General features: G+C 38.6%; 1 protein-coding gene across 14 annotated transcripts in view; it reads left to right on the top strand.

Moving 5' to 3' along the window:
- LOC109411163 (cell adhesion molecule Dscam2) overlaps positions 1-15,441 on the top strand; it is a 344,364-nt gene that overhangs the window by 322,279 nt on the left and 6,644 nt on the right. For 4 of the 14 annotated variants that reach the window (XM_062852025.1, XM_062852026.1, XM_062852024.1 and 1 more), the window contains 6 exons: positions 3,561-4,706; positions 4,772-4,921; positions 5,016-5,186; positions 5,318-5,469; positions 12,437-12,515; positions 12,581-12,745. In XM_062852025.1, coding sequence (XP_062708009.1) covers positions 3,561-4,706; positions 4,772-4,921; positions 5,016-5,186; positions 5,318-5,469; positions 12,437-12,515; positions 12,581-12,745 — 1,863 coding nt within the window. Of the gene's footprint in view, positions 1-3,560; positions 4,707-4,771; positions 4,922-5,015; positions 5,187-5,317; positions 5,470-5,522; positions 7,524-11,710; positions 11,767-12,436; positions 12,516-12,580; positions 12,746-15,441 lie in introns of those variants that run through there. The other 10 variants (XR_009997781.1, XR_009997780.1, XM_062852034.1 and 7 more) reach the window with 10 other exon arrangements.

Here is a 15,441-nt window from a genome sequence, read left to right as displayed (position 1 = left end):
ATGGATTTCTTCAATTTTTTTCCAGAGATCCCAACAGACTATAAGTGTTATGCCTCGTCTCATGTCGCGCGTATTTTGAATGTCGTTACTGCTCTTACGTTGGCACAAATCACGAAAATTTGATAGTATCCCTACTGAAAATCTTCCAGGAATTCGTAGAAAGCTCTCCTGGAATTTCCTAACAAATTCCTTTTGGAATTTCTTACGAGAGTCAACATGGTTTTTTTTTAGGAACTGCTACAGTGATTCCTTCAGGAGTTCCCCCATGAACTATTCTTAAGATTTCACTAGGATTTCTCCAAGGAAGCTTTCTGTGATTTCTTCAGTACTTCCTGAGATTTCTTCAGAACTTCTCCTGGGATTCCTTCAGGAATTCCTCCTGGGATTTTTTCAGGATTTCTTCAGGAATTCTTCCTGGGATTCCTCCAGAGATTGCTCCGGGAATTCCTGCAGGGATTTCTCCAGGAATTCCTTCAGATATTCCTCAAAGGAATTTCTCCAGAGATTTCTCCAGGAGTTCCTCTAGAGATTTTTCCAGGAATTTCTCCAGGATCTCTTCAATGGATTTCTCAAAAGATTCCTCCAGTGAATCTTCCTGGAATTTCTTTAGGCATTCCTCCAGGAATTCCTCCAGTTATTCCTTCAAGAATTCCTCCAGGATTCCCGGGATTTCAGAGATCGCAGGACTCTAGGGACTCCTCCGGGAATTCCTCCAAGAGTTCCTTCAGCAATTACCCAGGGAATATCTCCTCAAATTCCTCCAGGAGCTTTTTCGAAAATTTCTCCAAGATTTCCTCCAATAATTCCTCCAGAAATTGATCTTAAAATTTCATCTGAAAGTTCTCGATGGATTTCTCCAGGGATTCCTCCCAGAATTGCTGCAGGGGTTTTCCAAGAATTCCTCCAGATGTGTATCTCGAGATTGCTTCATGAATTAATTCATGTATTTTTCCAGGGTTTACTCTGGGATTTCTTTCAGATATTCATTCAAAAAATCCTCCAGGGATTCCTCCAAAAATTTCTCCAGGGATTCCTCTAGGGCTTCCTTCAGGAATTCCTCCAGAGATTTCGCCAGGAATTTGTCCATTAGTTCTGCCAGGCATTCCACGAGGATTTCCTCCAGAAATTCCTCCTGGATTCCTCCAGGAATTCCTCCAGGAATTCCTCCAGGGATTCCTTCCAAAATTGCTCTAGAAATTTCTCCAGAATTCCAAGAGAATTCTTCAGAAATTCCTCCAGGGGTTTCCTCAGGGCTTCTTCCATGAATCCTTCCAAGGGTACCTCCAGAAGTTCCTCTAGAACTTTAGACATTTCTCCATGGTCTTCTCCAGGAATTCCTCCAGGAATTCGTCCAGAGAATCCTCCAAGAATATATCCAAGAGTTTCTCTAGGGATTCCTTCATGAATTCCTTCAGGTATTGCTTCACAAATTCCTCCAGAAATTTCTCCAAGAATTCCTCAAGGATCCCGATTTTCTCCAGATATTCCTCCAGGAACTACTTCAGTGATTTCTTCAGAATATCCTCCATGGATTTTTTTCAAGAACTTCTTCAGAAATTCTTCTAGAAATTGCTCCTGGAATTTCTAATAAAATTCTTCAGAAACTTCTCAAGATATTCCTCAAAGTATTCCTCTAGGGATTCCACCAGGAATTCATCCGGAGATTGATCCAGAATTTTACGCAAGAATTTTATTTCTCAGGAAATCCTCCAGGTATACTTTCAGAAATTCCTTCAGGGATTCCTGCATTAATTGATATCGGGTATCACCATCCAATCACAAGTACGTTCGACTACCTGAAATAAAATTTCAAGTTTGTTCTAGGATTTATGAGAAAATACACAGTCATTTTGCTTCATTGAACAATGTAACCGCATAACAGTCACACTGGAAACATAGACGTGTCATCAGTTACAATCAGGTCCGATTTATTTTTCAACAGTTCGTCTAGCATATGAGATGTGCTGTAGAAAATTTTATTGCAAAACAATGGATTACGAATTTATGAAAATAAAATAAAATTTAGGTTCATTTCCATACTTTGAAAGTTAAATCTTTGGGCTCCATTTTCTCCAATGCCTACTTTTGTCGAATGTTACTCTTATGCGATTGTGGGCAGTTTAGAAGTTGCATAAATCCTTCCGTTATCTTTTCTGGTGAGGCACCCAAGAATTTCTTCAGGATTACGTGAAGATTTTTTTTTATTAACGTAAAGGATTTCTAGAGGAATTCCTCCAGCGATTTGTAATAGAATTATTCAAGATAATTTTAAAGGGACGCGTTGGAAATTTTTCAAGGTGTTAACCAGAAATTTTATCACAATTATCTCACAGAAAATCTTTTAGGAGTTTATCTATGCATTTGTTCAGGAATCCATTCATGAATTCCTTTAAGAATAACCCAGCAGCTCCTGCAAAGGAATTCCTTATGAAGTTTGTCTAGCGATTCTTTCAGGAACATATCCTGAAATTCTATTTTTCTCCAAGAAGGATTCTTCAAGAAGTTATTCATTGATTTTTTTAAGAAATGCGCCAGAGATTCTTCTAGAATTTCTTCAGGAATTTCCGAGTTTTGTGTAAAATTGTGGAAATTCTTCTAAACTTGCCTAAAAAAATTTCAGGGTTTCCTTCAGGAATCTCTCCAGCAGTTTCTTCAGGAGTTCACTCAGGGATTCCATCAGGAATTCTATCAATAAATATTCTAGCGATTCTTCTAAGAAACTTGTCACCGGAGGTCACGACAGCGAAGGTTTTGGCTCCACAGAAGTCATTGTGAGTTACTATAAACAAAAAAGTACTTTCATGCTAGATGCGCTTTCGGACATTTTTCCAGGGAATCCTTCAGGAATTCACCAAGGGGGGACTCCTTTGATATTCTCTCAGGGTTTCCTGCCGGAATTGCTCAAGAAAATGCACACCATTTCAAATACCTTAATTTTCAATTCCTTCAAACATTTATTTTTGAATGCTTTCCAGCGATTTATCCAAGAATACCTCTAGCAAACTCTTCAAGAACCTCTTCAGGGATTCCTTCAGTGAGTACATTTTTACAAGGGTACCTCGAAGGTTTTCTCCAGTGACAGTTTCATGGTTTTTACAAGAAAACCATCAAGAATTCTACCAAAGATCCTTCCGGGAATCCGTCAATTGAATTTCTATAGGAATATGCTCTGAGTATATGCAGGATGGATTGCTTCTCAGTGTATGTGCGCAAGTATGTGCGGTTTTTATGTGAAAATGAGCTAAACCATGCACAATTTCAGTACAGAGTGCAATCCCTGAGTACAGTATGAATATGAGTACATAAAACTGTCTCTAGGGAAATTCTGGCAAAGATGTTCTCGGAACAATATAACCAACGCTGATTTGTGATGAATAGACGAGCTATTTTGACGTACCTACATATATAACTAAACACAACAGCGTAACTGCTGAATAGTTAAATAATGCTTTAAGAAAATAATGTTATTACATTCAATTCCATCGTGTTGCGTTTAGTTATAAAACCGAGTACGTATGAATTTGCTAAGGATGCTCATTTTTTCTTTCCATTTTCCACAGTTCCTTCCTCACCGAAAGCGATCAAGGCTGTTCCTGCATCGAGTACGAAAATTATAATTTCCTGGCTCCCACCGGCGAGTAGGAACGGCATCATCACCGGTTACACTTTCTACATGGCCCTCGTAGATGGTGGTCGTGACGAAGGAACACATAAACGATCATTGGTACCTTACGCAGAGATACACGAAACAGTTCGACTGCAGGAGCATGCCACCTACCAGTTCTGGCTGACGGCATCCACGAAGGTGGGCGAAGGCGAGAAGTCGGAAGTGATCACAGTTCCTCCAAATAATAAAGTTCCTGCTCGAATCGTGTCGTTTAGCCAGGAGATCGTCACACCGTGGAAGGAAACGTTGGTTCTGCCGTGCAGGAAGGTAGGAGTTCCTGCACCGGTTACAATCTGGCGGCAAGACGATCAACCGATGGAAACCGGTACGAGGAAGCTGATTGCCAAGAACGGAACACTCTACATAAAAGACTGTCAGCATTCGGATGCTGGAAACTACACTTGCAGCGTCGAGAACAACTGGGGTAAAGACGAAATAGTTTACCATATTAAGATTAAGGTTCCTCCGGATCCACCGAGCTTATCGGTTATCAATACCTACACGGACAGCTTACTGCTCGAATGGTTGGACAATCGTCATGGAGGGTCGCCAATTCTAGGATATGTTATAAACTATAAACGAGAGCACGGTGATTGGGAGGAGATTCAAATAGATTCTAAGACCAATACTCACCTCTTGGTGAATTTGTGGTGCGGTACAAAATACCAGCTGTACATTACGGCCTACAACAAAATCGGAACCGGTCTTCCATGTGACATAGTACATTCCCAAACGAAGGGACTGCCTCCAGTGCAGCCGAAACACTCACAAATGATAACCAACAATTCAACCAGCGTGACTTGTTGGTTAGACTCCTGGGGTGACGGAGGCTGTGGGATTTCCCATTTCTCCGTGGAAAATCGAGTGTATGGAAGATCACAGTGGAATATGATTTCAAACCATGTCGAAGCAACGGAACGGATATTCACAGTGTCAGAGTTGATACCGGCAACCAAGTACCAGCTTCGAGTGACAGCTTATAACAACGCCGGGGCTACGATGGCGGTCTACAACTACACCACGTTGACTGTGGCTGGAGGTATTTCAGCTGAAATATAGACCCTTTTGAAATGAATAACTGATTACCCTTTTCATTTTCTCCAGTGATTGTTCACCCCGATTTGACTAATCCGGTTTCACCTCACTTAGGAGACAATCCTTTCTACGCAAACTTCAAGGTTCTGGTACCACTTTGCCTATCAATTCTGATTCTGTTCGCACTGATAGCAGCCGCTCTACTCATACGGAAGAAAAGTAATTCGTCCTTAGCATTTGTTTTCTTCACTTCTGAATAATACATGCTTTCTCTCAACCTTTTTTCAATGCTCGGATTTGGATATGTCCCCAGAGCTTAACAACCAGAACCGAATACCATCGACATCTATGTCGGAATCGCCATCCATCGCCAACATCCAGAACAAGCAAAACCGGGACCAGCAGTATCTGGCGGTGCGCGCTCAGCAGAACAGCCGCAACAGCAACTCTGTCGATTCCGGTAGCTTTAAAGCCGAAGGAAATGGTAAGCTTTGTCTCTCGTTGTCAATGTTCCAGCAGCTATGGTGTCAGCATGGCAGTTCATACATATTTGATAGAAGTTTAACATTAGGTCAATAATTTGTCTCCTCTTTTTTCCGTCCCTTCCCACTCTAGAATACATTGAAGACATTTGCCCGTATGCAACATTTCAGCTGAACAAGCAAACGTACAGCGAAAGTTCATACAGTGGAAATGTTTACAGTGGACCCTATCACTCGGTAAGAGGATCATTTGTGTATCATGATGTAAAAACCGAAAATTATCATGTAAGTTTAATTTTATATCATCACTCTTTCTCACGTTTGTCTCTATATTTTAGACATCTCTCGCACTCATTGTTAGCCTTTGTTTGAAGAATAGAGGAGAACCAATCGAACAGGATTGAATCATGCCAATTGATGTGCCTTTGTGGTCTTGTAGATTTCTAACCGTTGCGTTGGTTGTTACAATTCCAGAAAAAACTTTGGGAATATGTTGTTGCAATCTACACGAAAGATTGTAATTCAAATAATGTCAAGCATGTTAAATTGAAGTCATTTTGATGGATTAACAATCAAATACTACTCATTTTTTTTCTTTTTTTTTCTTGTACATATGTATCTTTTCGGAGAAAATGATATTCATTATGATGGGTATCATTTTACTTTTCAATGGCAAAGTTGTAAATAACCTGGAAAGATTGACGAACTTACGGTTATTTCTGTTTTTAACAGTTCTTACTACAGAAATCTTACTAAAAAAATGTATGAAATGTTTTTTACATGCCTGGATTCTGTTTTTCACTTAAGACATGAATAAACCTAGAATTAATTTGCAGCCATTTATTGCACCCATAAATAACTGGGAACGTTCCATAGAAAATCAAAAAGTGCTCCATAAAGAATGAGCAGATGTTCCTCGAAATGTGCAATGTTACCCATAAATAATTTAAAACGTTCCATACTTTATAGAAGATGTACTGGTAAAATACAAACATTCTTATCTTATCTTGGAGTCTTCGACAAAGTATTTTGGATTGAATGTTACTACATTCTTACGTCTTTGGTTCTGATCTAGATCTGCTAAAACTGAACTAGAACTAGTGTTCTTGGTATGCATCCTACAGGATTGGAGTCTTCGGCATAGTGCTTTGAATTGGTTGGTACTACATTCTATCGTCTTCGATTTTGATCTTGGTCGGCTGAAACTGATCTAGATCAGTTGCATCTTTCAACACGACGCTCTAGTGTTCTCGGTATGCATCCTAGAGGATTGGAATCTTCGACAAAGAGTTTTGAATTATTTGATTGTCTTCGGTTTTGATCTAAATCTACTAAAACTAATCTAGATAACTTTTATCTTTTAATACGACTCTCTAGTGTTCTTGGTAGGCATCCTAGAGGGTTGGAGTCTTCGAAAAAGTGCTTTGGATTGATGGGTACTACATTCTTACGTCTTCGGTTATGATCTAGATCTGTTGAAACTGATCTAGATAAGATTAACCTTCCAATACGACTCTCTAGTGTTCTCGTTATGCATCCTAGTGGGTTGGAATCTTCGGCAGAGCGCTTTGGATTGGTTAGTCCTGCATTATTAGGGGAAAGTGGGGTAATATGCACCCCCTAAGCAAACGTGGCCCTATAACTAAGATTAAGATGATTTTATGGTGCCTTGCGTTTTGAAAGTAAGTTTATTTATTTGACTAAGAGACGCCAACTTTTGGTCCGCGTGATATCAAATTTACCGAATCAAATTAACAATTTAAAAAAGTGTTACGTTTTGAGTGCTGAAAAACTGTTGGGGACAAAACGCACCTTGAGGTGGGGTTTAACGACCTCTGGAATTTTCCGCATAGAATTCTAATGAAATACTAAGCGGCTCCATTTTACTATTTACGGCAGCAAATGGAAGGTGTAGGAGGCGGGTGGTAGTTGATAGGTTGGTTCCATATAATCAGCGCGCAATTGCTTAAATTGCGTACGCTTCAAATTAGTCAATCTTTCCAAATGTGGAAAACCATCGTTTTCCACGCTTTTCATTCGAATATTCTTAGCATTCTTGGGCATGTCCGGCTCAATTTTACGTCTAGTTTGCTTGCATCGGATGGAACTTCACTTATAAAATGAAATAGCGTGAGGGCGTTGTAACGGACAAATTGGAACCATATGAATGCACATTTTATTTTCCGTATTCCTATAACGCCTGTAACTTTTGAACCAAAAGAGATAACGACCATGTCGCACGAATCGACGCGTCTTCTAATGCTCTACAAGTGTTTCTTGGGCGACTTTGATGAAAAATCGAAACTGAAAAAGTTAACGCCAGAAAACCGGATTTTCTTGAACCATGTAACGGAAAATGCATTGGAACCTTATAAATGCACAACGCCCCACGTTGGGCGCCAATGTAACGGAAAAAACATTGGAACCTTATAAATTCACATTTTATTTTCCGTATCGGGCCCCACGTCTGGGAACTTAGATACGCAAAATAAAATGGAACATTACAAATGCACAAAACACAAACATGCAACCCATAACATAAATTGTGCCCAGTTATCCAAATAGATAACGTAGTCCAATCCCAGGATGACGAGGTTTCATTTTTGTTCTTGGTCCATCAGTCAATCCTGTAATCGTATTTTTTCTGGCAGTTCGCCTTTTAGTTCGCAGCATCTGTTGCGGCATTCATAGCTTGTTTTGATCTAGGAATTTCTAATCCTAAGGGGGCATCTAGATTCGGGCAACAACACAAGACCGTCTACAATTTGATGTCCGTGTTAGGGGACGGCTTGTGCGTTTTGTACTGGATCGCTCCTGAATTTTTTTGGAGCGCTACAAATGCACATTAAATTTCAGGGTCAAATGTACAAACCTTAGTAAAACATACAAAATAAACAGACAAAATGTTCACAACAATTTACAAACGTAACAACCACCCTAAGCTAATTCAGAAAAATATCTCTAGATCGGTCAATTTTAAAGCTACATAAAAAGTGTCTTCAGCAAATTTGCTCAAAGTTAGATCTACAACTTTCCCGAAGAATGTATATAAAAAAAGTAAAAGTTTGATTCTCAATTTCTTTGAAAATATGGACCACCCTATTTTTCATGTATATTAAAAAGAGGGCCTTATTTTTACGAACAACTTTGTAGAAGACCATATTAATCTGGAAAATCATTTGAAGGCGTTGAATGCATCTTTCCTCGTAAATCTGTCTCGTGGCCCATTGGTTCCGCATTTACAAGCCTTCAGATTTAACGATGTAAGGGGATCGATTGTGATTAGTATTATGATAGCGGGGATTTCCAGTGTCCATGCAATAAGGGGTAATACACAAATTATGTCTCGCAAAAATCGACCTTTTTCAACCCCCCTCCCCCCTATGTCACATTTTTTGTATGGGAGCTAAATATTTTTTGTAAGGGTGGTCACGTTCTGCAATAACCATCCTATATGCAGTGCTAAAAATGTCATTTCGACCTATCTAATTTAAACCACCAACAGTTCATGTTAGAAGCTGTACCCGAGAATATGATATATGACAAACTTGTGTGGCTGGACCAGTTTTACTACAATGTCAAGGAAAACCCGCACTATTTCGAATATTTAAGGTAAATGTAACGGACTAACTTCGAAAAATGTCAATTGATATTCATTAATTGACTTTTTATGTTTCAAAAAAATCTAGGTAAGTTACAACAAATCTATACCAAAACCGAAAACGTAAAATTGTTGCATCTAAAAATCTGAAGCACTTGGTCCAAGACTGCATCGCCCCGGGATGCAAATTCAGAACAATAGACCGACACACAAAAAAAAATTCTCTAGAGCATGTACCGTCAAGGCACCATTCACCGTGGATCTAAGAGGATTCGGGGCAAATAAGGGCTGTCATTTGACACCAGTCTTATAAACATTGTTGGTGCCGCTTTTAATTGCCTTCATTATAGGTTAAAATTAAAGCAATATCCATAGAAGTAGTCGGGGCCCGTAGCGTAGTTGGTCACACGTTCGCTTCATATGCGGATGATCATGGGTTTGATTCCCAGCCCCGGCACTTGCAATTTTTCGTCAGTTACTCTTCTCCCGGAGAGTGGCTGACATTGATCCTCTTCTGAGCCTATGGCTCAAACGGACCCGGATACCTGGACATCGGCGAACTGCTACTCATAATGGACCCCCAATCGGACTGGAAATGGAACAACAAGCACCCCATCGACATCCTCGTGCTCATCTTTCTACCGAGAAAAGTGTAGAAAAGTGAAAGCAGCACGAAGGCAACCAATTCGATATAGTATAATAGAATACTTCTAGACAATGTGCAAAGTGTAAGTGCAGCTGCAAATTGTAATCGCTCACGTAGTGCCCTAGTGCTTTTTTGTTTCAATTAAAAAGTACGAGTAATCGTACTTTCTTGTTAAACTTACGTCGGTAATGCAAAATACATACCTGATATGTGAATTTAATTGCTTCTTGGCGGAATAAAAACGTTACTGCATTTAGTTTATCGCTTAAATCACCTTAGCGCAGTTTTCGTTTTTTCACTATGAATGCACTGAACGAGCAGAAACCCGCTTCATGTAAACACACTTTAGTGTCAAAATGATACTTTTAAATGTTTCTAATGAGCGTTTTGACACGGTAACAATGCATTAGTGTTGTATTGATGAAATTGAAGGGAAATTGTCATATCATTCAATCATAATATGGAAATAATGAAGAAATATACGAAGGCACACGGTGAATGGAGCCCCCACGGGGAATGGCGCCTTGACGGTACAGCCAATCTAGATCAAAATCGAAGGCTTGAAAATGTGGTACCAATAAATCCAAGATACTTCTTCAAAGACTTTAACATTTCATGATATCTAGAACATTACATAATCATATCAAAAGATACAACTGATATGGATCAGTTTCAGCAGATCTAAAGCAAAACCGGAGACGTAAGAATGTAGTACCAACCAATCCAAAGCACTTTGTCGAAAACTCCAACCGTCTAGGATGCATACCAAGAACACAAGAGCGACATGTTGAAAGATAAAACTTATATAGATCAGTCTCAGCAAATCTAGATCAAAACAATCGACATGAAAATGTAGCACCAATCAATCTAGACAACTTTGCTGAAGACCCTTTCCCTCTAGGATGCTTGGCAAGAGCACTGGAGCGCTTGTTCGTCGAGAGCCGCAATTGATCGTAGCTAGTTATGGTCAAGATAGTTGCGAACATTTTGTATAACCTCTGCACTATACCTTATTAGCAGAAATCACGTTTTGTAGTAATTTCAAGCTGCCACGACTTAAATTTGGCATGCAGACATGAAAATATGAGATTCCCTAAAAACATTAGTTTTGTATAAAGAAAAATAGTTGAGTAAAAGATCCCTGATAGAACATTGAAAATCGGTTTACAGGCGGCTGAAAAAGAGCAGCTCAAACTTTAAGTTCCCACTTTTTCCTACCACGGTATTTGTAGTGTTATTAAGATTTTTTTTTGTTCTACCAGTACGTTTGCTATAAAATATGGAAGGTTTTTCAATTATTTATGGGTAATATTACATGGAACGCATTTTAATTTTCTATAGAGCGGTTCTAGTTTTTTTATGGGTGATTTTAAAAAGCTGCCCTTAGAACCAAAAAAAAAACATTCACAAATCACGGTGCCAATCGATCACTTGCGATTACGAATGGGTTTAATGCGACAACCGTTCGCTACTGAGTGTCTTTCAACGCGAAGAGTGTTGCAAAGCACAACTTAAGAACAATGGTTGTGAATGTCTAGGAGTGTTCATTGAGGAATGAATAAATTAGCCAACGCCCTCAGCATAGTCTTGCTGAATACCAGAACGTTACCCTGATTAAAAAAAAAGATCATAGAGATAGGTACAACACAATGTGTTGTTACAACAAGCTGAAATGAATGGTAGTTACCATTAGTTCAATTGTTTAAAACGATAGAGTAACAACAGACCCTATGGTTTTCCACCATAGCATGTGTTGTAAATGTTACTTTTACAATATTTGTAAAATTGTTGAACAGTCAAATTTGTCATTATTCAATGGTAGTTCATGGTGATTTTATTGGAAATTTTTATCAGGGAAAACAGCTTTGGCTATTTGAAGATAAAGTTAAATTAAACGTTGTAAAAAAATGTCTGAAGATCTTTTGGGCAATGCATTGAAGATCTATGGAGAATTGTTATTGAGTTTTTGACAGCATAGTCCGTTAAATTCTATTAATAATCTATTTGATTATTCAATTTATGCATATACTTATATTTGAGACTTGAGGTGCATTCCGTCCACTACAAACAGCTAAAAACATACATAACCCTCCGAAGATGTTATGCTAGGTGCACCACGATGGCGTAGTGCACGTTCAGCGAGCCTTTCTGGGTCATATTGACCCCAACATCCTGCTAGGTTAAAACGCTTTAATCAGAAGTGCCACATTATTCATTTCGATTCCATCGCTTTAACAAAATGGTAATTCTAAACGTTTCCCACCCACATTCGTTTCAAGCATGAACCAGAAATCATAGAGGAAAGCAATGTACAGAACTTAAACTCCACTTCTCCGTGAGTTCGATCACATTATAAATATCCTTTGTTGTGCACTCGTACCATCAATCTTTTCGATTCTCATAGATATTGTAGCGCAAAGGTCATAATTTTCTACCATTTCAAGTTCACTCTAATCATCGTTTTCTTTTCCTGAGCATTTCAGCAGAATCGACATCAAAAGAATCTCACAGCCATCACATTTCCCCGAACACCATCCGCCATCATTTCTCACCATCATCATTATGAAATCGATCCTTCTCACGTGGTTCAGGTCCTAACTTTTCTCTGTCTGACGTCTCTGTCTCGTGCTCCTGATGTTCGCAACAAAAAACGAAGGAATAACAATTGGCAAATAGATTAGTTCCATTTCATTCATTAAACTAGTGCAGAGAATCAAAATTTTCCCAAATGATGCAAAAATGTGTTGAATAAACTACCAGAAGCCCCCTTTTTCTTTTTTCTCTCTTCTATACTCTACAAATAAAATTTCTTCCATCAAAATCAAACCGTTGACCACGTGACCTTCCTGAACACGACGCCGATCGCGATCGAAATCGAACTTCTCCCATCCAAATGTACAATTCGCTCGCAAATGTTTGCATCCCTCCAAAAAAACAAACGCCCAAATCTTTGTCCAACCAATAAACTGATAAAACCAAACTGAACCACATAACCAACCAACCAGAACAAAGAACCCGAATATACAAAAGTACGCAGAAAGGGCGGATCTCGTCTGAGGGATCCGGCCACCTCGGAGCCGATAGGTGAGTACGAAATTCGATAACGTTGGTGTTTTCTCGCTGTCTCCCGCAAAGCAAACCATTTTTAGATATAAATCAATTTATAGAATCTGACAATCCCGGATCCACAGATTCCGAAGTTAGGAAGATACTAACACTTCATATACCGATTACAGAATATGATACGCTTGGTTCCGAGTCCGACAACGACATGGCCTCGCGTTCTAACCAGTCCAACTACCGACACCACAGAGGTGAGTACAATGTTGCAGGGCTAATATTGGGCTGATGCTGTTACAAGACTAACATCATAAAACACGATATGTAACAAAAGCAATGCATTTACGAAATGAATACTACTATGTGATGTTTCTTGGAAACTAAAATTACATACTTTACTATAAATAAGGTGCCAAACCACTTGGGCAGTGGCTTTTATTGTGGGCACTTTTCCGCTATAACTCAGTCAATTTCTAACCGAATGACTTGAATTTTTGTACACGGATAGATTAGATACTATATACGTCTCTCACCGCGTACAAAAATAGGTCAATTGGTTCAAATCTGGCTGACTTATAGCGGAAATGTGCCCAAAATAGAAATCATGCCGCCATGGTTCCACTTCCCTACTAAATTTCATATGGTGTTTAATTTTTAAATTGTGAAAGCAACATGAAAATTAGTCCATAGATGATGATTTCATCACCTCATAAAATTGCGCTTAGTTTCCAAATGCAACATACGATATTTTATGATGTTAGCCTCTTTTTTGTACTATTGCACATGCTGTTATCAACCTTCAGGGCAAACTTATTACCCGTTTAGGACGCGCGCCATCACCGAAACTGCACCGCGCTCGTGCTGTATATGACGAGCGAGGTTTTTTGGTAGTGTTGTACTTTTTGCAACAGCGCGCGTCCTGGAGGGTTAACAAAAAAATAGATTTAGTTACCCAAGCACCAATGGCTTAACTCTATGTGTATTGATCGTCAAAAAAAATCAAAATTTGAATATGGATTACAATCAGAATGTTAAAACCATTATGATATTTTTATCGAAACAAAACGAAACAAAAGAAACAAAAGAAAACCATAATTAACCCCCTAGCGACATCTTTCTCGTGGCTTCAAAATATCTTTCCAGCAAAACATAAGGGACATGTTGATGAATAGGGTAAACGCTCCCTTAGTGGTAGTAGTGACAATTAGCACTATTTGTACTAAAAAGTTAGTAAATGACATTTTTAGTTGATGCATTTTACTTAATCTATGAGATTAATTCATATGTTCAAGAATCTATTTTCAATAATTAATTTCCAAAATTTGATGGTGATAGTAATCCAAGTAGTAATCCCATAGTGGTTGGTCCCAAAAGAATTGAATGGGATGCACCACTACAGAGCCAGTGAACTAACAGAAAATTTGCCAATATAATAGGAAGCGTGTACTTATACTTGGTGGAAGTGATATATTACAAAAAACCCGATTTAATCCACCCTTCTTACACTTATTAATACTATTGTTGTATTATTTGTATTTAACATATTTATTTTGTGTGATGGACCAAAAGTTCTAGAAAATATTGTGGATTTAGCTAGTTATTTTGGCTGTCCAGTTCTTGCATTTTTCCTACAATATATAAATTCAAAGCTTTCATATTGTTAGTTTTCATAGAATTCCTGTTTATTTGTAATTTGTTATTTAGAATTTTATTGAAAACAATAACCTGCTAGTATACACTTTATATGAGGTCAGTATTATTGATTGAACAATAATTTCCCATAGACTGGTCAAAAGCTCATGCAAGATAACAAACGAATATAATAATAAAACACCCAAATTAATCCACCTAGTAGTGATAGTGCCTTTCTCCTCGTCGTATATGTTCTCACGATCTTTCCGTCGACGAAAGTCAAAGTGTTTCTGAATCCTGATATTTTTTAAGAAAAGCAAGCATTTTATCAAAGCCATCATTGAATTGACTTAAAACTTATTGATGGCACATAGTCCGACGTTATGTTCAACGTATAAGCAAAGCTGAATAATGCCAGATTTCTCAGTTGACTGCTTGAGCACCTTCACTAACCCTGAGGGTCTGGAGTCTGAAGGCTGATCAATATCAAGACGATACTAACAAGCTAAGGTATAACTTTTTACACAATCACAGATCACTTTGCGGTCTTCGCCAAAGTTTTTTTTTCTGTACATTTTAGGTTATATTTTATTGACCGTTGAAAACACGAACGTAATGAAGAAGAAGTTATCAAAAAATCTGCTATTTGATGAACTGTCAAACCCCGCGTATTCATTCTTCTTAATGCGACACTTTTTAATTCGTACCCCGCCGAATTAAAAAATGATCTAATGTCACAGTGTAATACACTGTAAATACGAATGATCCGATATTGTGATGTTTTTGACACCCACAGCAGCTCCTCGTGCAGTTGCTACTTCCGGAAGTTCAAATTTGGTGCTTTGCGACGACTGATCAATAGTATGGGACAAACATCAAATTCTCACTCCAGTCGACTTTTTTGATTCCATTTAGGTCCCATATGAACTGTGCAAAATTTCAGCGCAATCGGTGAAACTATAATTTTGCGCAAGCGGTTCAAAGTTTTCATAGGATTTACTATGGAAAAAGTTACACTTTCGGATGAAAAATCCCAGAGGTCGCTTCTTGTCCCCTTAATTCAAATCGATCAATGCTTCTTGTAGAAAAATCATATATGAAACTTTCCTTCGAAGACCACAAAACGATTGGATGCTTGTGAAAAAAGTTATTGATTTATTACCGATAAGTGATCCAACGAACGGCTTTTTGTTTTGTTTTATCAGCAGCACTGCTGCTGCCGTTGCTGCATGGGGTGGCGGGAGGCATCACCACCCCCAGCAACAGCAGCAGCCAAGGCAGCAGCTACAGTGCTGCTAATAAAACAAAACAAAAAGCC

Source organism: Aedes albopictus, chromosome 2 (genome assembly GCF_035046485.1).
Source record: "Aedes albopictus strain Foshan chromosome 2, AalbF5, whole genome shotgun sequence".
Taxonomy (NCBI): Eukaryota; Metazoa; Arthropoda; class Insecta; order Diptera; family Culicidae; genus Aedes; species Aedes albopictus.
The sequence above is the reverse complement of the archived record's forward strand: the minus strand, read 5'-3'. Positions and strand labels throughout refer to the sequence as shown.